This window comes from Heliangelus exortis, chromosome Z (assembly GCF_036169615.1).
Source record: "Heliangelus exortis chromosome Z, bHelExo1.hap1, whole genome shotgun sequence".
Lineage (NCBI taxonomy): Eukaryota > Metazoa > Chordata > Aves > Apodiformes > Trochilidae > Heliangelus > Heliangelus exortis.
In genome coordinates this window covers 50,976,258-50,998,560 of record NC_092454.1, presented here as the reverse complement: position 1 = coordinate 50,998,560, position 22,303 = coordinate 50,976,258, and the positions used below count along the sequence as shown (strand labels likewise).

The window sequence follows — 22,303 nt, the reverse complement described above, 5'->3', positions numbered from 1 at the left end:
TGTCATCAGTTTTAGCACAAGATAAAATCATATTTGACCAGTGCTGTATATCTTGCAGCTATTGGGTTTGCAGTCAGTAAAACAAACGGCTAAGACACATGCCCTATTTTCTCATAGCTAAACTAATATGAAAGGAAAACATGAAAGCTATTTTATTATTCCAACAAAATCTAAAGATAACAAAATCAGTTTTCTTCTGAAGCTAAATGTCTGCCTGTCAGATTGACTCTGTTCTGTTTTCAAGATATTTTTGTACATTAATACTAACAACATTCTTAAAAGTTGATGAAATGTTTGACACTTGTTATATTGGTAACTACATCTACTCTCAATCTGACACACAGGAGAGCAGTTAAAGCAGTACTTATTTGAGTAGACAAGACAGGCTTCATTATAAGTTTTAAGTTTAAAGGTAAATCTTTTTTTTTTCTTTTAAGCTGAATATATGAAGGATTCACATCTAGCATTTTCTGGATGTACCTGACACTGACTCTTAGCATACTCTAGCATTGCATTAAAAAAAAAAACCCAACAAACAACCAAGATAAAGTGGTAAAAGTGGTAAAAAAGGTAAAGTGGTAAAAGATACCACTGTCACTGCAGCAAATGCCACTCCTGTGGGCTTTAAACTTGCCTGTTGGTTGGGCATCATGAGGTCTCAGTCCTCAGAGTTGGCTTATGCATTGAAGAAGCTATGTCCATGATATAATACACATACTTTCAAATTGGTAATGTATATTCAGATTAATCAGCCTATGGATGAAACTAGGTTTTAAGCAAACTAGACTTATAAGTTGGGACGAAGTTTCTTTCCTACACTGTCCCTAGGACATGGAATTTCAAGCATATTACTGTTCAAACCTTCCACAGAAAGAGGGACTGAGCATTAAATGACCTTGCATAAGTCTGTTCTGAGGTTCCACCAGGTTATTTCAGAAGTAGAGTTCCAAGCACACAAGCGTAGAGTTCAAGCACACACGAGCATAGTTCAAGTACACAAGAAGCATGCATAAAAAGAGGTTTAGAGTGCCTCCTTTCCAAGAAGCCCATTTCCCTGCCTCTTGTTACCTCTTCTGTCCTTCCTGCAATTTGCCTTTCTCTATGAGGTCATTTGGAGGTCACAGTGTAAGTGCAAGCATGCTGTCTTTATATGAGCTCTGAACCTTACATCTAACAAAGAAGAATGATGTTTGAATTACCAGTGATCTCACTGACCAGCTCTTCCTATATGAAATTCTCAGGAGACATTTTGTGGACAGTTTATGCTGGAGGTGGTTCTCCAGTCTCTAATCACACAGCAAATCCTGCTCTTGACTTGGTAAGGTTTGTTGGTTCAAAAGTAAGCTTTCAGGCATTCTGAAGTTTTCCAGTTATTGTTCATAATGGTAACAAAGGGTATCAGGGAGATCTACCTGTGTGGTACTCTCAGCGACATCCAAGTTTGCTCCTCTAATTTAGTGCAAATATAGTGGAGCTGCCAAAGCCACTGCAGAGTATTCCAGTTTTGTGCTGCAAATTAATTTGTGCTGCAGTATCTTTGCTTATCTTCCTATGTATTGTGATACAATGTATTCTGAATTTACTTGCAGTATTCCTCTGCACCACTTCATCTGACAATCACTGTATGGACATGGAAGCTGTTTGTGGGCTTAGCTGGCCTCTCAGCCATAAATTTTTCAGGCTTGCCTTATAGAATTCTGAGAAAATTTTACATTGATAATAGCTGTGCACCAGTGCTATCCAAACATAAGCAAAGGGTGCTAAATAAACTCTCTAACTACTAATTTTAATGTCCACCCAGGCGGCCTTCTTACGCAGGTAGTATAGACTGATTTTGACTTATAGAAAATCTCAGTCTTGAGAGACCAGTACTTGGACTCTGATGTTGAAGTTTCTCATTGTTGCCATGCTAAGAAAACATTTATTCTCTACACACTTGTACAGTTCTTGCTGTTGAAAGAAGGAAATGAAAATGTTATTTATGCCAGAGAAGATATTGTTTTCGACCCTATTGATGGTTTGGATTTTGTTTGCTGCTCTACTGTTTTTCAGTAATACCAGCTTTAACCCGCCAGGAATAGGGCACAGGTTATCATTTCGTGGAAGCAGGAAACAAGCTGTGCCCTATTACTGGAATGTAAGATTCCTGCTGGGTTCCTCTGCTCACAGTGTGTGCTGTTTTCCAGGAAATTTTAAGGACATTCTCTTTCACATCGGTGTTACAAAACACCAGTGATTCATGAGGAGGGCAGTGAATTATTGAACAAATTTAATTGAAACTTTCAGTGTACAGATGAGAAAGCATGCCTGGATTTCATTTCAAATACACACATCTTCACATTTACAGCTCATCTTTCTTGTTCATTTTGGCTGGTTATAAACTGTACTAACCATCAGTTTTTAGTTAAATGGAACCCATCTGTGTCATTATAAGACATCCTTCATCCTTTATATCAGCTGGACAGTTCCACATCACAGATTCAGAATATGTTAGACAAACTTGAATGTGATGGAAATACTGTTGAAATCCATGGTAAAACTGTAATTACTTTTAGTGGAACATGCATATCATCTAATAGTTGAAATTTTTGTTTCCATTAGCAGAAGTTGTATGCTGGCAGATGTGCTTTTGCCATCCTGTATGTAACAAGAACCGGAGAAGAAAAATAATTCTAAGGGTTCTTCTGGGGGTTGGTGTATGACCCTGACACTTATAGACATGTGTGTGTATAAAGGAAAAACAGATTATTGCAATACAAAAACTTAAAAGAAATTTTACTTCTTGTTTTATTGCATGTTTTCCAGTGAGATTCACATACACAACAGTGGTGGGGAAGAGTGAAACAGTGGATCTTGCAATGGAGATTGAGAGGCGTTGCCTTAGAGGACAAAGAAATATGTTGTGAAACAAAAGAGGACTTTGCTAGTTCTTCTGCTCTGGTGTCACTAACATATGCACATGGTTTAAAAGACTTTTTTTAGACTTGCTAACTACTAAGTCACTGCTTGCAATTGCAAACAGATGCCCCCTTCCTACCAGCTTTTGCTTCTTCTACAGAATGTATGCGAAAACATGTTTTTGTAATTTGAACTGTGATGGAATTAGAAAACTGTTCCCTGGTTCCCAGTTTGTGTCTTATTCAGTGTACACAGATACTTGACTACAATATTGGCATTTTCAATCATGAGTAGTCTTTAAAGAAAAATCAAAACTCAAAAGCCCTTTTTTACAACTGTTACTTTTTTTCAGGCAATAATAAATAGCACTATCACCCCCAACATGACATTTACTAAAACATCCCAGAAGTTTGGCCAGTGGGCAGACAGCAGAGCAAATACAGTCTATGGCTTGGGATTTTCATCTGAACATCACCTCTCAAAAGTAAGTATGACTGCTAGTCAAAGTGATTTAAGATATTTGATTCCTGCTTTATATATCTTAACTCAGAGCTTACTACTGTTGTTACTTAAAAATAGTTTACAAAGCAATGTTCAGTCCCTGCAATGTAGAAAGACAAGGCAAAATGTGATACCTGAAAACTGATGGAGGAAATGAAGGAGATTTAAGTTACCACTTTGTCTGTTGTTAACTTCTCTTATTTATCAATTTGTTAGGTTCTCTTTTTTTTAGAGTTGTTCTTCCATTACAGTTTTTCATTATAGAATTTAAATGGGGAAAAAATGTAATGTTTTGTCAGTATTTGGATCTCCTAGAAAAAAACAATTATTGGTAGTCTTCAGGTGCCTTTTTGTCTTTTAATCTACATTCTGTTTTCTACCATGTAGGACAACAAATTACAGATATTTCAACATCTTCACATTCAAAGCTAGTGGGAAATATTCCATGTGAAAGAAATCTGTGTTTTTCTCTTGGCATACAAAAGTTGAAATGTTTACCAAAAAAACTGCCATATGAGGTTTGGTGTTTTTGTATGTTTGTTTGTTTTTTGTTTGTTTGTTGTTTTGTTTTTGTGGGTTTTTTTGTTTGTTTGTTTGGTTGGTTGGTTTTTTGTTTTTTTTTTTTTTTTTTCTGGTCTTCTTGTGAAAAAGGGAAGTGTACCTTTTTCTGAGGAAAGCAATAATCCCTCTTTCTCAAAGTGATAATACAGTTTGAGTACGCTTTCTACAATACCTATTGTTGTGGGTACTACTGTGGTAGATGAATCCAAGATCCAGCAGAAGCCAGCATTAGCTTTCTCCAGACGAGGAATTTTAGTTCAGTTTAAGAACATTTTTCCACATTAAGCAGAGAATTCTCATCGTTGAAGTATACAAAAGATCTGGAAGCTCAAAAGCAATAAAGGGAATGTGTAAGGAAGGCATAAGGATTGGCTTGTTATTGAACAAAAAAATTATTTAAAATTTCATTTTTTAAAAACTTAAAAATCCTACCACCCCTTTTGAAAAAGAAGGTGTTACTATCCAAGGATAGGTTTGGGCCCTCCAGGAAACCATTGAATTGAGAACCAGTACATCTGCTTTGTTTGGACAAGTGTTACATTTGTGAGGTTTCTTCCTTTCATAACTAGATAGCTTTCATTTTGATGAAGCAACAAACAGAGGATATTCTGAATGATGCTAGTATTGTGGGTGCATTTCTGCACCCAGCATTCCTTCAGTGAATTTGAAAATTTTGTCACTTTCTTGAACTTGTGTGTATGCCCTAGAGGAACTCACTTACCAGTGTGGTAATAGATTTTGTTTATATTTCAATGGATTTAGCATAAGTGCTAATAAATTTACCTCTATTAATGGTCCAGCTTGTTTTCCTTAATCACAGAATGCTTCTTTAGAGTTAAAGTATCTTGATGTAGTCATGAACACTCTCTGTTTACCTGGCTTTAAATACTAGATTGTCCTTGCCAGTGAAAATATTTTGGGTTTTTATTTTCCTTTCATTGACTCCTTTCTTTCTCTCTCCATGTGGTACTTACTGCTTTCTTAATTACAGTTAAATTCATGTTTTTACTGCCCTCAAACAGGTGTCTGAGAGTTTTAAGTATGCCCTTGGCTCAAAACTTTACATTGCTGCTGAAAAATAACCTGAAAAGCTACAGTAGATATTTTGTCTTAGGCATGTTACACAGATTGCTGTGTTTTACAAAGAATACAGAAATCTGCTGAGAGAAATAGCAAGTCACTGACCTTTTCCAAAGCTTATAGTGGTGATCTGCAGGATCCTTTCAGCAAACTGTTACTGTTGTTATATCTTAATTAGCAAACTGATACACATGCAAGATGAAATTTCTGATTGTTGCTCCTAAAATTCTTAAAGGTAAAATTTTTTGTATTTTTTTTTTCTTAAATTATCAAACATATTTGATGAGAGACAGGAGACTTCTTTGGACTAAAGTGTACCCAATCCCTGGAGTTAGTATACATGTTGTTCTTGAGATCAGAAAATCTGAATTAGAAACTCTGTATCGGCTGTTCAGCTACAGAGAAATCACATCTATATTTGCTTCCTTGCCTTCTCTCTCTGCTCAGATTACTAATTCTTACTTCTGTGCACTGGAGGTCAGGTTTACCAAAGCACTATTTGGTACATGTGGCACTGTAGGACATGAAGTAGAATTTAGGGCTTAAGATACTACTGGGTGGTTAGTAAGAGGGCTAAAAAATAAAATAAATTAATAAATCTGTTCAGAACTAGGTTGCTTCTAGAAGTTGCCTTGAAAATTGATTCTGGAACTTCTTTTCTGTGTTTAACTTACCAATATTATTGAGAGAATAGCCCTGCTGTGCTGGATGTAATTTGTTTTGCAATAGCGTCTCTGGGTCTCACTGCAGTATTTCAGGTTCCAGGAGCAAAAGACAGCCTCCAACCACAAAAAATTTAGTCTAGTCTGTGATGGATTTAAACAGGTTAATGAAGCAAATAATCAGAGCAGATAGAATAAACTGTTTATTCTCAGATAATATAGCTTATATAAAATATCTGACTTCTGGATTATTTCTTTTTGGTTCATGTGCCTTTGTCCTCCTGAACTAATTAATAGAGTAAACCACAACAATCACAACCTCTTCTGTGCAGTCATTGTGACTGAGAATTAGCAGAGTGAGAATATCTAATAGAACAATAGCGACACTAACCATCCTCAAATACAAACACAGAAGCAAATTAAACATTTATTTATCTTTGTTAGATGTTTTCTCAACATCTTAAATCACCAATTCACCTGAAGAATGTTCCAGCAGAAAATCACTGATACCAGAAAGACGATTCCTATGTTGAAGAACATGTCCTCCACAAGATCAGGATTTGCTAGCAGGGTCCCTCTTGCTGCTACACAGGAGGACTGATTTCAGGGATCTGAGAAAACTTTCTCATTCAGAATATAAATCTGTGCTTTTGATACTATCCTGATCTCAGAGAAGAAGTATTCCTTTTCCCCTTTGAATTAGTTGACCCAGTTTATTCTGTATAACTGAAGTGTGTTAAAAGGCAAAAGTGCCACCACAGCTACTTGTAAGAACCTCTTGTAGTCTCTGTGCACAATTCTAATCATTTCCTTAAAACACTGATCCTCCAGAGAACTTTTCCTTTCATACCATGAGATCTCATCTTTCTTATTCATGAATTTTATCAAGAGATTACTACTATGCATCACTTGACTATCTCAAGCAATTCTGGTTAATTTTGAAAATTTCCACTATATTAGCCATGGTGGCTCTGTCTTAGAACTTTATTAATTGCTCTATGTGGTTGGTTTTTTGGTTTTTTTTGTTTGTTTGTTTGTTTTGGTTTGTTTTTGTTTTTGGTTTTTTTTGTTTGTTTGTTTTTTGGTTTTTGTTTTTGGTTTTTTTTGTTAATGTATTTTTTTACAATTTCTACCACTGTGAAACATTATTACTGCCTTTATGATTTCAGCCATTTGTTCTAAACCACATCATCATGTTTATCACTTACCAATCTTCTGGTCCTAAAGCTGATTTAAGTAACAGGTTATCCATGATATTCTTAAGGTCTATATCCAAGTCTTAAATAAGTATCATCTAGTTCTAGTGATCTGTTGCCAATTTTATCATCTGTGTTGAGGCATTTTTTGGTGCTGGATTAGACTGTCAGGGTAATCTCTTATGCCTCCTATATTCAGGAAACGTGCTTTGAAGTAACTTGATGGATGAAATACAGGATACAAATGGAGTCCAATGATATTTTCTGAACTACCAAAAGAGGAACAGGAGACGGAGAAAAGGATTTTTAGGTCTTGCATAGCATCTGAAGTTCTGATTGAAAACAGTTGAGGAGACTGTGTCACACAAAGGATGGCCTTTATCTCTTGTAAATCATAGAGAGTCATAGAATGGTTCATATTGCAAGGGGCCTCCAAAGGTCATCTAGCTCAGTCCCCTGGTAGTGAGCAGGGACATCTTGGACCAGGTTGCTCCAGGATTTATCCAGCCTGACCTTGAATGCTTTCAGGGACGGGGTATCTACAACTTCCCTGACCAACTTGTTCTAGTATCTCATCACCCGCACTGTAAATTTTTTTTTCCAAATACCAAGTCTAAATCTACCCTCTCTCAGTTTAAAATCATTACCCCTTGTCCTATCCCTACAGGCCCCTCTGAAAAGTTTGTCCTCATCTTTCTCCAAAGAGCACAGGACTAGGCAATTCCAAAATGCCTGAAGTCAAGCAGGCAAGGTAGAAGGCCACCCTGGTTGAGTATAGATCTTCTGCTAGAACTAAGGGACAAAGGGAAGATGTATGGCTAGTGGAAGGAGGGGCAGACAGCATGGGAGGACTATAGGGATGCTGTTTGCCACTGTAGGACAGAAAACTGTGCAGCTTAAGCTCAGCTATAGTTGATGCTGGCCTGCAATGTGAAGGATAGTAGAAAAGGCTTCTTAAAATACGTTAATGGAAAAAGGCAGGCCTAAACCAACATTGGTCCATTACTTGACTGTCATGGATAGCTCATAAATAGGGATGTAGACAAAGCACAGACATTTAATTCTTTCTTCATGTCTGTATTCAACACTGATTATGGGCTTGAACAGCCCCAGAGCCCTGGGCTAGTGATCCATGACTGTGTAAATGATAATCTCTCAGCCCTGAACTTGTACAGGATTTGCTGCTCTAGGTAGATCCTTTTAAGTTGATGGGGCCTGATGGGATTCATCCAAGGGTACTTAAGGAGCAGTCAGAGGCCATAGCAAAACCTCTCTCAATTGATTTTTCAGTGCTATTGGGAATCTGGAGGGGAGGCAGTTGACTGGAAGTTGGCAGATGTTGAGCCAATCTTCAAAAAGGGCAGCAGGAATGACTCTGCTAACTACAGGCCTGCTAGTCTCACCTCAGGGCCTAGGTTATTTAGAAGATTATTCTGAGAGCTGTTGAAAAATACCTGAAAACCAGCACAGGAATTGATCCCAGACAACACAGGTTTGTTAGAGAATGGTCCTGCTTAGCTAACTTGATTTCTTTCTAGGAAAAGGTAACCCACCTAGCTGACCAAGGGAAGCCAGTGGATGTAACCTTTCTGGATTTCAGAAAGGCATTTGGTACTGTCTCTCACAGTATCCTTCTAAATCAAATGCCCAGCATCCAACTGGACAAGCACATAATGTGATGGGTGACCAACTGGCTAATAGGTAGAGCTCAAAGGATCATAATAAATGGGGTCACATCAGGCTGGTGACTGGTCACTAATGGGGTTTCCACAGGAATCCATTCTAGGGCCAGTTTTTTTAATATATTCAAAAGTGACCTAGATGCAGGAGTTGTAGGCTTACTAATCAAGTTTGCAGATGACACCAAATTAGGGGGAGCAGTTGACAGTCCTGAGGGCAGAGAGGGCCTGCAGAGGGATCTAGACAGATCAGAGTGCTGGGCAATTGCCAGTTGTATGGAGTTTAACAAGGAGAAGTGCTGGATCTTACACCTGGGACATGGTAACCCTGGATACTCATACACCCTGGGAAGAGAGAGGCTGGAGAGCAGCCCTGAGGGAAGGGTTCTGGGGGTTCTGGTTAACAGCAAGTTGAACTTGAGCCAGCCGTGTGCCCTGGCAGCCAGGAGGGATCACAGAGTCCTGGGGTGTATCAAGCACAGAACTGCCAGCCAGCTTAGGGAGGGGATTGTCCCACTTCACTCTGCACTGAATACTGTGTGTAGTTGTGTGTACCACAGTACAAAAAGGAGATAGAGCTACTGGAGAGTGTCCAGAGGAGGGCTGGTGAAGGGTTTAGGGAGAAAGCCATATGAGGAGTGGCTGAAGGCACTGGGTCTGTTCAGCCTGGAGGAGACTGAGGGGAGACCTCATGGCAGCTCACTGCTTCCTCACTAAGGGAGAAGGAGAAGCAGGTGCTGACCTCTTCTCCCTGGTGACTGATGACAGGACCTGAGGGAATGGTAGGAAGATGTGCTGGGGGAAGTTTAGGTTAGATAGAAAGAAAGTATTTCACCCAGAGGGCAGCTGAGCAGTGGAACAGGCTCCCCAGGGAAGTGGTCACAGCACCAAGCCTGCCTGAGTTCAAGAAGTGTTTGGATGTACTCTCAGGCACTTGGTGTGATTCTTGTTAAAGCTTCCAATGTTCTTGCAGAATTATTTCAGTATTAAGCTGATCATAATAAGATAATGTTCTGTATAGAAGCAGCAGGAAACAAAACCAAATTCTTGGCTACTACAGCAATTAGTGTAGTGTCAAGCAGATATCTGTGAAGCCAAATTTTTCTCTAGCCAGGGAAACTGGGCCCTATTCTTAATAAATTGACTTAATCTCTCAAGTTTAAGGGTGCATGTATTTCTAAGTGGCTGCTTTAATTACTTTCTGAAAAAGGTATATGTAGCATAGAAATCAAGCTTCATATGGCAGTTCAATGTGCACTTCTTGAATTTAATGCTCATTTAATTCTATGAGCTTGCTCTGTAATTTGATTGATGTCAATGAATAATCAAGAGGTGAACTTGACTCAGAATTCCAACTGCTTCTCTCCCAATTAGCTACTGCAATTATAAATGCTGTCAAAAACTGAGAAGATGTCAGTATTGTTTCAGGTGTGAGAGAATGAAGCCCACTGAAACCTCTAGGCTAATAGTGACCACAGTAGGCTTCAGAACCAGATAATCTGTTGTCAAGGGGAGAGTAAAATCTGCATGTGAAAGCAGCCACCTAAGGCATCTTGTCTCTATTGCCAGGCGTATCTGAAGTCAGGGCTCTGAACACTATCAGCAACAGATCAAACTTTGTTGCATTTTACAAACAGTGTACATATATCTGAAAGGTACTGAAAAGTAAACCACTGTATTGCTTAAATTAGTATGTCATAAGGAGATAAATTAATAAATTCTACTGACAGAATTTAACTTTGTAAAATGTTAAGTACAGCATTCTGTTCTGCATGTAACGTGCTACTTCACGCCTACTCTTTTTCCTTTTTAAACATATGTGCCTTCAGTTTGCTGAAAAATTTCAGGAATTCAAAGAAGCTGCAAGACTGGCAAAGGAAAAATCCCAAGAAAAGATGGAGCTAACAAGTACACCCTCTCAAGTGAGTTTTATTGCCTGATTAAAAACCTGTACTTCATATCTGTGTTACTTACTGTATTGTATCTTACACACACATTATATTAAAAATTATTTCCCCGAATCCTCTGAACTGCCAGCTAGAAGTGTCAAGAAGTCTAAGAATATATTTAACATACCCTACAGAAGTGTCCAGTGGACTCCTTTTAAAATAAAATTGGCTTTTTGTGTAGTCATATTCCTTTCTTTGCGCTTTCCCCAGGAAACCCCAATCAAACATGTTGAGTTATGTAAGTAAATCTCTAGTAAACACCTTTTGTGGGTTTTTTTATTTTTATTGTACCTATGAAATTTCAGATGACACACTGTGAAGGACTTTTATAGAAGAATGTCCTGGTTTGGGCCATTTTGCAACAAAAGCCCAACAGCAATCTATTTTTATATATATTTCCTGTTGTGTAGTATTTTCTTGTGAAATGTGTTGAAAGAAAATGACAGACTGACATGCTGGTTCTGGAATTTTATTACAGTTCACTGTGATGAAAAAGAAGCTTATAAAAGGTGTTTCAGAACATAAGCTGGGTTAATAATATAGACCTAACAGGAAGATAAAAGAATATAGTTTCATCTACATTAGTCTTGTCTAAAATTAATTTAATTGAAAACAAGTATTTTGAATTTAATTTTTAAAAAGAATTTACATGTGGCTTTTGTGCTCCTTCACTGTTGTTTTTTCTGTGTGCATAGCTATTTGAGGGTAATTCCTTCTCTTGGAGGATGAAGCAGCTTTAGAATTGTAGCAGGGGTTCCTGTGTTGAGTGGGGTTAATGCAGCTGAGTCTTTTCTCTGGGAAGTTTTAATTCGTTGAGCTAGTGCATCTCTTGGATGTTTTGCGCTGTAACACACTCCTAATGTTTGATGGGACAAGGATGGCAGGCAGTTTGGAGCATGATGTTCAAATAGTTTTATTGCCACCAGAAAGCTACATCTGATGTCCTTCCAAGAGAAGTCTGTTAAAACTGCAAGAATATACACAACGAACCAATCTGATGTTGTATTCCCAGTAGGCATTTTGCCCAAATGCTAGATTGGCTTTTGCTATTAACGGGAAACTGCTTGCTCTGGTGTAACTGGAGAAAAATAAGGCAGTCTTTTTTTAATTGGTTTTCATGACTGTCTCTAAATTTCTGATTAATTCCATAAATAAACACAGACATAAGGGATGTAGTTGTCTGTGTAATAACTTATTATAAACTTGGCTTTAAAAACAGTGAAGTGCTTCAGCCTGGTCTCTAGTTACGTGGTATTGGCTAAACAATACGTGTTGGCTAAACAATTACTCTTCTACTTTTTTGACATCTTGATGAATAACCTGGGCTCAAAAGTTAAGTCTGACATGGTTAAATGAAGTATCTTACTTGGTTTGGGCATAAATTTGAACTACTCACTCAGAGGCAAGATGTTTTTGTTTAGCAGCTGCCCAGGGTTAAAGCTTTCTCTTAAACTACATGAGCTATTAATATTGTTCATTTCCCTGTAAAGATTTCCTTTTATACTTTGTAGCTAACATTTTATACTGTGGGCAGTTAGAGAAATTTTACCTTGAACAATTCTATAATGCACACTAAGAGCTGCAAGTGAATTACTGCCCACTTAGGAATAATTTCATATTCAGGCCCTACTTTTCATCTCTTGGCTTTTCACTACGTTGATCAGTTAGCGTATTATTCTGTAAAATGCAGATAGTGCAAGTTCTGACACATCAGCATAATAGACTTCACAGCCTTAATGCTTCTCATTAGTTCCCCAGAGAGAAGGGAGTTGAATCAGGAACTTTGGAGCAGATGAGAAGCAATGGCTTCATGGCAAACCACAGCACTTCCATGCTGCTGGTGCTCATTCAAAGAGATTGATGACTCGGGGGAAGATGAGTGCTTGATAGTGGGGTGGGGAGGTGGGGATCTAGAGACATTTGAAGCAGCACTTGCTATCATTTTGATCATCTCTTGAAAGGTGGCTGCAAGGCAGTGTTGCCTTTCTCAATCATTGTGGAGCTCTTCTTTCCCTTCTGCTTAATGATCCTTCGCAGAAAGGGAGAATAAAAGAGGAAGGCCATTTACAGTGGCCAGTCAAGACTTCAAGACTTTGCAGAAACTTCTCTTTTCTAGGAAGCTTTGATAAGAAAGATGGTGGAAAGTAGTAGTATGTGAGTAGTGAGCTCTCTGACAGTAACCCAGGTAGCTACAAATGTCAATATCTCTGCTGTCATGGACTTGGTCCCTTCTGCATTAAATACCCTTCTGCATTAAATTAACAATACGTTGGAAGATACTGCATGTCAAAACTGAAAAAAATACATGAGAAATAAAATGTTACTCTTTTTTTTTTTTTGGCACTGCTTTGAAAAATGCCCTTGTTAACTCCTTAATTAAAGTACTGGGTATGGTTATTGCCTACCCTCTTCTTACACAATTCTAAAAGAGAAGATCATGTGCTTTTTTCTGCATTCATTATGTGTCTGCAGATTGATTCTTTACTAAAATATCTCTACAACTGTTGTAACAAAACCCTGCATAAGGTATTTGTTGTTCACTATTTTTTGAAGTAGCTCTGCAAATACAACAGGTACTACAGTGCATTTCAGTTCTGAGTGTCCTGCAAAAACCAATTGTGAAGCTAAGGAGAAATAGAAAACATCAGATAACAGCAGAAATCTATCCAAAATAGAATATGTATTTGTACTTCAAATATTTACCAGCATTAGCCTTGTTAAAACTTAAGAGTAATCTTACCTAAAGTCCACTGAGATCAAGATGCTTCATTAAGGTGTGAGGCTTAGCAAAGTGCTGGTATTGTTTGGCTTCATACATCTATCAGAGAAGTGCTCAGTGGCCAGGAAGTAGTAGTTCTGTGTTGATTATTTTTTTGATACATGTATATTTTGGCTTTTGTTTGTGTATGTGTGAAACACCTTTTAGGAAGAAAACAATACATAGCCCAATTTGCAGTTGCATCATAGCAGGAATTCCCATTCCTCCAAGCTATGCTGCTGCTCATTTTAAACTCTGTATTCTTACTGTTTCTTTACTGCTGCTTGTTCTCCTATTTAACAGCAGGGCTTTCCTCCAGTTTCCCAGAATATCAGGTAATATATAAAATCACGTTTACTTTGGCTGTAAAAAAAAAAGCATTTTTACAGTGAAAGACACTGGTCTGGACCAACAAATTGCAAGAGATGCTGCTTTGCTATGTATAAGTCCCATCAAGTGCAAGTGCTTTCTTGAGATGAGGAAAGCATTGTTAATTTGTCTGAGAACTTGTACTTTTGACCCATCTGTATTTTGTTTGATTCGTATAACAATATACACTTTTATCTGTATCTGGTGTGTTTGGAGGCTTCAGTCTATAAAGAAGTTGTCTATTTTGGTACTTCTAAGACCACCTGTGCACATAGATACGCACTGGAGTTCACTGAGCTGAAACAATTTCCTGAAAATGGCATTTGCCTCCTGTGCTCTGTCCCCCTCCTTCTACCCTTCCCTCCCTCCCAGTTGTTTGGTGGTTTTTTTCCTTTCTGTTTTTTGAACTGATCTTTATCAGGTTCAAGTAGAGAACCAACCAGAGCTGTCTGAGTGGCTCACAGTCTCACCCCATCAGTCTTATGACCAGCTGGAGCCTGAACCTCAGTTCTTTTTCTCTAAGCATGAATCTACCTCAGATATTTCTTTTGATCCTGATTTCAGATTAAGATCTCTGTTAATTTCTGAAATGGTGTAGTGAGTAGTTTCCTCAAAGTGGTCTTCTCTGTAATTCTGAGCCTTTGCTACACAGAAATAGTTGTTGCCTGAAGGGTTTTAGAGTTGCAGCACTTCTTAGCACAAGGAGTGCATTCATTTTGGCATTTGTTGTCTTCACTTGTAGCCTTAAACTCGTTTACCAGGACAAAGCTATTTGAAATACTGAATCTGATCCTCCATCTATAGGAAATGTTGTTGTTGACTTTGGGACTTGAGTAGATGGAAAAACTCAATTCTTTTTTTTTAAAGAAACTTAGATCTGTCTGTCAACATCACTTTACACACTTTTCTTAACCAAAAATACTGTTGTTCAACATTTTCTTTGCACTTTAAATTGCATTAAGCATTTGCAGAACAACAGTTGTCAAATTTTTCGTTTTATTCTGCCATATTTCTCATGTAGTGATAGATATACAACCTGAATTATTGAGTAATACAACATTTTAATACTGACTTCAAGTTCTGTTATATTTAGCATTCATCATGTTATATAGTGCTCATTTTGAACCTTCTTGATAAATTCCTATGTTTAAAGAAGTGGAAATAATTACCCTACACTGGTTTAATTCCACAGATACAATTGCTATTTATAGTGTAAATCCATTTTTTTAAAATATAGGAATGCAAAGTGTTTCTTACTTTCAAGAAGAATCTTGATATTTTGTACTCAAAGCTGTAATATTTAGTTTTATAGTATAAAAGTAAAAATTACACCTTGATTTTTACAGAACAATTTTGCTGAACTCAAACTGAATTGAAGTGTGAAAGTAGAGCAGAGTTGGCAAGATAATCAGGCAAATGAAAATGTTATCCAAATTACATGGGCCTGTCTGTGTTATTCTCTGATTTGGTAAACAGATTCCACTGGCATTAAATTAAAGGTTTTATGGACCTAGCAGTTTGCCGTTCCTCCTCTTCCTGACCTACACTAGAAATTCTGAAGAATACATTCCAGACCTTACAAAATCTACATGGCTTGTATCTTTAGCTACAATTCATACAACACTATTATTAGATACATAAAACCAGAGATCACTTATTAAAATTTTTTAAGTGTGAATGCATAGAAATTATTTCAATAGAAGAAAAATGTTATGTCCAAGTTCTGCCTAGGCTTATTTTTCAGTAAAGCACTTCCATAGACTTCTAATATGAGTGAAACTGAAGTCACAGAAATTAATGCAGAAAGACATCATAGTTCATGTGTTACTTAAGGGTTCACTACTTGCAAATTCTTGAGGGATCATATATGTACAAGAGAAGCATCAGACTCTAGTATGTATTTCTTCCACCGATATTAGGTTGGTTAATCACACACTCAAAACCATCCCTGCCTGATAAATTTATTTACAGTCAACTAAAATGAAGCTGGCTAGGAATAAATCACTAAGGACAACAGGAAGAGACACATATAGTTAACAAATTTTTTCAAATATTTACAAATATTAAATTCCCCTTTTCTGTTGATTAGAGAGAGGAAAAGAATTCTAGAAACATTTTTCTAAGATGTTCTTATATAATGAAGGTTTTATTAAAGATTTTATTCAAGAACAGATTTTAAGGCTTGATTGGACTAGATGATCTCCAGAGGTTCCTTCCAACACCCACCATGCTGGGTTTCTGGGATTTTCTGCTCATGACAGATACACATAGATATTTCGTGCTTTTCAGAAGAAAGAGTTAACAGCTCTCCTGTGGTATAAAAATATCCCTGTATCATATCTAAGTTTCTGAAGGATATTGAATTTAGATTGTTCACCAGTCCTGGACTTACACATTCACTGGGGGTTAGTATTTCTATACATGACAAGTGAATGTGAGAGTCTGACCTATGCATATTTTGCTATTTAAGAATTCGTCAAGAGATCTGCAGTGTCTAAAGGAGATCTGGCCCTACTAAGAATTATGCAGCACTCCAGTGATGCCAAACAATATAAAAATGACAGTGCCTACAGTATATAAACTAAAGCAGAGGGGAATTCATCAAAAGATGCCTTGAACTTCAGAATCTTATAAGCAGGACATACACACTCAAAAGAGTCTGTGAAGTAATGCAAGAAGACTTCATGGCACAGACAAAGCCATGTTTCAAATATGACTAAATATGGAACAGAAGAAAAGGTGTGGAGTATGTTGTTCTAAAATAATGAGCAAACAAACCAATTCCAGCTTTTTTTCTTATGAAGCATTACACTGTTTTCTCATTAAGTATTTAATTCACTTCCCTGGCATTGCTGTTCTTTACTCAGCGGTGTCTGCCAGTGGGATAAGTCTGCCAGCTACTGATTCAGATGCCACAAACCATGTGAAGCATTTGTTCCAATACAGAAATTCACTTAACATTCCAGAAAGTTACTTTTTCCACATGATTTGTGTGTGGAAATTTTGTATGTCATTTAAGAGCACTAATGTTAGTGGTTAGACACATGTAGGCTTCCTGAGCAGGTCAGTTTGTAATTCTGATGTGTTGTTTATTTCACTTTAAGGAATCAGCTGGAGGGGATATTCAGTCTCCTTTAACTCCAGAAAGTATCAACGGGACAGATGACGAGAGAGCGACGCCGGAAGTGACGCAGAACTCAGAAACAAGGGCAGAACCAACCCAGAACGCATTGCCATTTACCCATAGGTACAGATTCCATTCCCACATCCTCATTAAGTGATACCTGTCTCCTTCCTTGTTAAAGGGACCTTCTCCAATATTGTGTTGAAACTTAGCTGTCAACCCGGCCCCCCCAAAAAAACTGGACTGGCTTTCAGATTTGCAATCTGTTTTTTGTTTTTTTTTTTTTTTAAGAAAGAAAAATAGAACAGAACAAAGCAAAACAAACAAGTACGAGGAGCACTCTTGGTATAAAATTTCAGGGGATGTTACTTGCTATTTTAATCTGCTTAACTCGAGCCCTTCAGCATGAGTTCGTGCAGGTGTCCCTTTAACAGGAAGCATTTTTCAGTGTCTGAGATCTTAGTGAAATTAACTTCTTCATAGAATATTCTCATTAAATGATTTTTGCATATATTCTTTAAATCACTGGTAAGACTGGATGTCAGTCTTTCATTGATGAGTTGTTGGAGAAAAAGGGACTCTTAGAAAAACTTTTGGATTATGAAGCTTAAAGCAGCCTTGAACTGAAAAGTTCTCTGACAGTTGAAAACATTTTTCAACTATTTTTTGGAATGTGTAAGAAGTATAGCTCTGCTTCAAACTGAATTATAATGCATTGCACTAAGAATGTTGTTGTTCTATAAGAAAACTAGGTCTTTAATTATCCAAATAATGACTTAAGATGGATATTTCTCACCTATTAGAAATTAGTGTTAATGGGTCACTCTCAATAAAATGCGTAACATGTTGAGACCATGGAGTTACTGAAGCAACCAGTAAACTTAGAACTTAGAGCTTGAAAAAGATTAATTTTTAAAATTTTGTCTAATTGAGTATATTAAGAGTTCTTGATTGAAGGTTGGAGAATACTGGACACCAGGTATGTCATGTAATTCAGAATGAGCAGAGATGGAATTGTGCAGGACTTGTTTCTTGTAAGAGAATAATACTATTAAACGTATCTGGAAAAAATAATATAAATTTTCAAATGAGAAAAAATTATACTTTTGCACTAATTTTTTTAAAGAGTGATTGTGTTTATTTTTATACTTCAATTGTCACCAGTGTATCTATTACATATTTTAGAAGAAACGGTGCTTTTAAAAAGTGCTATATGCATGTTGAAGGAGTATTACAAATGCTGCACGTCTAACTCTGTTCTGTAGTGAGTTAATTTAAATTGTTTGTGTGTTGAAACTCTCTGCCAACTTTTTTATGAAAAGGAGTTGGTGTAAAGTCCACATACAAGTAGTGATCTTTGTTCAAACAACATAACTGCAAGATCTCCCTGTCACTCTGCATATATAAATGTTTCCTAGTGTGCCAATGTAGTAACTATGCATTGCTCTGTATTGAGCATGACTGAAGATATATTTTGAAACTCCCCATTTGTAATTTTTGGTGGTGTAGAATACAGGTTATAAAATTACGTGCTTTGCAATTTTTTGTCTACTTTTGCATTTTTCAGTCTACTTCATGTATGTAGTGTGAGTGGTTTTAGGTGTTTTGTTCTGTTAGATACCAGTCACTAGAATTGATTTTCCAACACTAACCCTGCATTTTGAGGGTCATCCTTCATGATGATTCTCAAAAAACCCCAGAATTTTGCTGCACTAACGGTACCTTCAAGCTTGTTACTGAGCTATGACTGAAGAAAATCCGAATTTTTAAACCCCTTCGGAAAAAACCTAAGGCACTAGGTAAGTTTTTTGTTATAAGTAGATAAAGTGACATGAAACATGTGCATGAAACAGATGGAAAATGAAGCTTCCAGGGTTTCATTAGTCCTGGTTAAATGGTCATGTTTTTGCAGAGGCGTTAACTTAACAGCTAGGTAGACATACCTAGCTGCTTGTGCCAGCTGAAAGCGTGCTCTCTGCAGGCAGTCTGCTTGCCCTGATTTAAAGAAACAAAGATTAAATTTGAAACTTCACCCCCTGATCCCTGGAGACTTCCTGGGCTTTTCATGTGTCAGGAGCACAGGAAGGGTTTGTGTTCTTTCTTGTTCCCTGCCTTTCTGATGATGCTGTGTGTTGCTGGCACTCCTTGTGTGATGGAAAAGAGCTGCTGAACTGAGACCTTTCCTTTCTGCACTGTATCTCCTGCTGATCCCTGAGCATCTTCCTTCTGCACCCTGCATTTCAGCAAGGTGAAAGCCAGTGCTTCTGGGTGAGGAAGGTAATGCTGGGAGGGCATTTGAGTGTTGTGCTTGCAATGCTTTTTACACATTTGCCTTTTCTTGAGGAGCTGTGGATCAATCACGAGATGCTTTTCAAAAGAAAAGTCATTGTGGTCTTCCCTCCAGTGAGCTCAGCTGCAGGGGACAGGAGAGTCCCTGAGGCTAGCTATGCTTCACTGAAATAACACTATTATAGCAACTTCACTTCTTCCATGGATAGGAAAATTATATTCATCTCTGGCACCGACAGTACTTACTTATCCTGTGAAGAACCAGAAGGAGTGGTTCTCACTGGAGGCTGGAGCACAGGGAAGACCCATGTGGGGCTGCAGAGCAGGAGCCTGGGAAGCCATAGGACACATGCTGGAACTTGGTGAGGAGGATGAGGGGCAGTGGTGCTGCATGGTGAGGGTCCCTGGCAAGGTGGGGACTGTATTGTGCCCAGAGGGCTGGCAAGCTCAGCTGAGTGCAGGTGTCCCTGCCACAGAGAAACAGCAGGTAAGGGGTTATCACATCTTTGTATGAACTTGAAGGGTCTGACTGGAGTTAGCAAGGTCAGAACTCCGAAGTGCGGAGGTCTTGCTTCAGTCTACATCTTACATCTTGTAATTTTTAATCTGTACACCTGAAAGACATTCAATCTGACTTTGTTAGAACACATCCTCACTGACCAGGTATGTCATCTTCTGCAAGCAGTCCTCTAAGCTTTTTATGTCTTAGTGTAAGTAGTTGGGGGCTGTTATTTCAGCAGCAGCAGTGTAGGCTACATCGGTATTTTTAATTATTTTTTGACCACTTATACCCAAAAGCAAAAAACCCCATTACTTTAGTCATGACAATTTTCTTATTAAAACTTAAGTATATTATTATTTCAGTAAATAATTGTAATTATTTAAATTAACGTTCTCTAGTATATATCTAAAATCCCATTCATGTCCCATGTGCAGCATAGAGAAGTCTAGTTGCTTCAATTTATCCTCATCTAAAAAGTCCTAATAGTATTAAGAAGCAGTGTAACTCTAGTCAATTGCTTGAGAGAAAAGTATATTAAACAGTTACAAGCCCTGCACAAAAGATGGCCTCTTGTAATTATCTTATTATTTTTTTGTTATTTTTTAAAAAAATATTTGACAGCTAATGTTAAATTGTGATGTAATACTTCTTGGGAAGTCCCACATCTTATAACATACTACAGCCTGAGAGCTGCTCTCAGGAGTAAATGCTGCCAGAATGAATGAGAGTAAGATGTATCCTGAGCCTGGCATCAGAGTTTTTAAAATCTCACTTAACTGGTCAATCCTTTTCTGAAAGATAGCTAGCCCAGGAATGCCTTTTCACACAAGTTAATCAAATCTAATTTAAGTCTTAAAATAATTAAGACTAAAAATGTACATGTTTTAATTCTTAGGTAACTCTTTGTTTCCTTGGACATCTTTCTCATTTAAAAATATTTTCCACATTCTTTAAGTTTTGATTTATTATTTTTTTCCCAGCTGAAAGCTGTTTATCATAAAATGAGGTTTGAGGATAAAAAAGTTGCTGAAACAATTTACCTACGTCTGATGTAAGTGGCTTTTGGTGCACAGTATACAATTCCTAGTCATCTGAATGACTAGCCCAAAGAAATACTGTACTAAACTTATTCAGACTTATAATATTATTCTAATACTAAAATAGAATAATGTATCTGGTGAACTCTGCAACTGCTGTTTGGTCTTTTTGGTAACTGGTGAACTAGCTTATTCATCCTTGAAAAAAACCCTTTTATTTAAAACAAGCTTTATTCTATTCTTGGGCACCTTATGAAGCTGATAAAACAGACAGAAATTAAATATAAGAGGATTCTTCTGCGACAAACCTTGAAAGTCTTCAACTTTCTGTCAGCCGTGACTTGAACCCATTACCTCATTTTTTCTTGTAATATATAAACTTGGAATTTATATTACATCATGTTTTGATCACAAAATATGTATGTGTGTATTTGTTGCTTGTTCATTAAAATTCCTATTTTTGTATTTGGGTAAGTTTTTAATAGGGAATTTTGACAGATTGCCTTAGTGAAAATGGACTTACTTCAAATAATGTTTATATCTTAGATGTGTTAATGTCTATATAGCTTGCCACTTAATAATGCTGCATGTAAATCCAATTCTGTACAACAAAAAAATTACAAACCCTTGTTGCTAGCTCATGTTCATTCCTTGACTTTTCATTGAAAGTTGTATGCAGAAATCTGTTTAGTAGATTTTTCACTTTGTGTATTAAAACTACTCACTTCTACAAGCTTGAGTATTTTAGTTATGTTACAGTAAAGGTACTCTGTGGATCATGCTGAACTGTTAAGTTGGCTTTATGGCAAAGTTTTGAGTTATTTTTGTGGTGCTTCGTAATTTGAATTTATACTAAAATCCTAGTATTTGGAGACTCTTTCTAGGGTTATGCATAGCCTAAATAGTAGCCCTGGAGATGTGTATTACTTTTTTTTTTTTTTTTTTTTTTTAGTTCTTATTTTTGAATGGATAACTTCCTGTTATGAGGAAGCTCAGGGGCTCTCTATTCCAATCTTCTGCTCCAAGAGATGCTTTGAGGTCAGACCAGGCTGCTCTGAGCTTTATTCAGTTGAGTTTGAAAACCTTGTAGAATGGAGACTGGTAAAGCCAGTATAGCTTCTCTGTGAAGTGAGAGGCAGTAACTGTCTTCACATTGCACATTACTATAAGGACCTGTGACATTTTAGGGCACACTAAAATTCAATTACTCTGTTGAGAAAAGTTTATTGTTTCTTGAGGCGCACTCAGAGAAGAACCTCAAATGTGATAGATTCCTGCTGCTAGTGTAGGGCAAGAACTGGTTAATATAGCAGCTTGGACGTAGGTCTTGACTTAACCTCAATCAACATTTGTTTGATGTTGTGAAGGTCATAGCTGTATTATTTTTCAGCCTCTTGTGCTCCACCAGCAAGAGCCTGATGGTCTCTAGAAGAAGCATGCAGAAAGGGATTGCTCTCTCCTCCTTTCCTGACTCATTTCATCCCACTTCAGCCTAAGCTGCTGGGATCTAGCTCAGGAAGGCTGTGCTTCAAAATAGCAGCTCTTGCTAGGAATATACTATTTTGAGAGGAAAATCTTATCCTGTGTTTGTGTAAATTTTTTTCATGTCTCTACCATTCCTGATTGTCACAACGTTAAAAATTCTGAAGTTATCTTTGAATACATAGCAAACCATTGCATAGTTTTAAGCCAGTAACG

At 37.4% G+C, this 22,303-nt stretch overlaps 1 protein-coding gene across 2 annotated transcripts in view; it reads left to right on the top strand.

Moving 5' to 3' along the window:
- Positions 1-22,303, top strand: part of HOMER1 (homer scaffold protein 1) — a 96,621-nt gene that overhangs the window by 28,541 nt on the left and 45,777 nt on the right. For both annotated transcript variants that reach the window (XM_071730534.1, XM_071730533.1), the window contains exons 3-5: positions 3,251-3,382; positions 10,407-10,499; positions 16,758-16,900. In XM_071730534.1, coding sequence (XP_071586635.1) covers positions 3,251-3,382; positions 10,407-10,499; positions 16,758-16,900 — 368 coding nt within the window. The remainder of the gene's footprint in view (positions 1-3,250; positions 3,383-10,406; positions 10,500-16,757; positions 16,901-22,303) is intronic.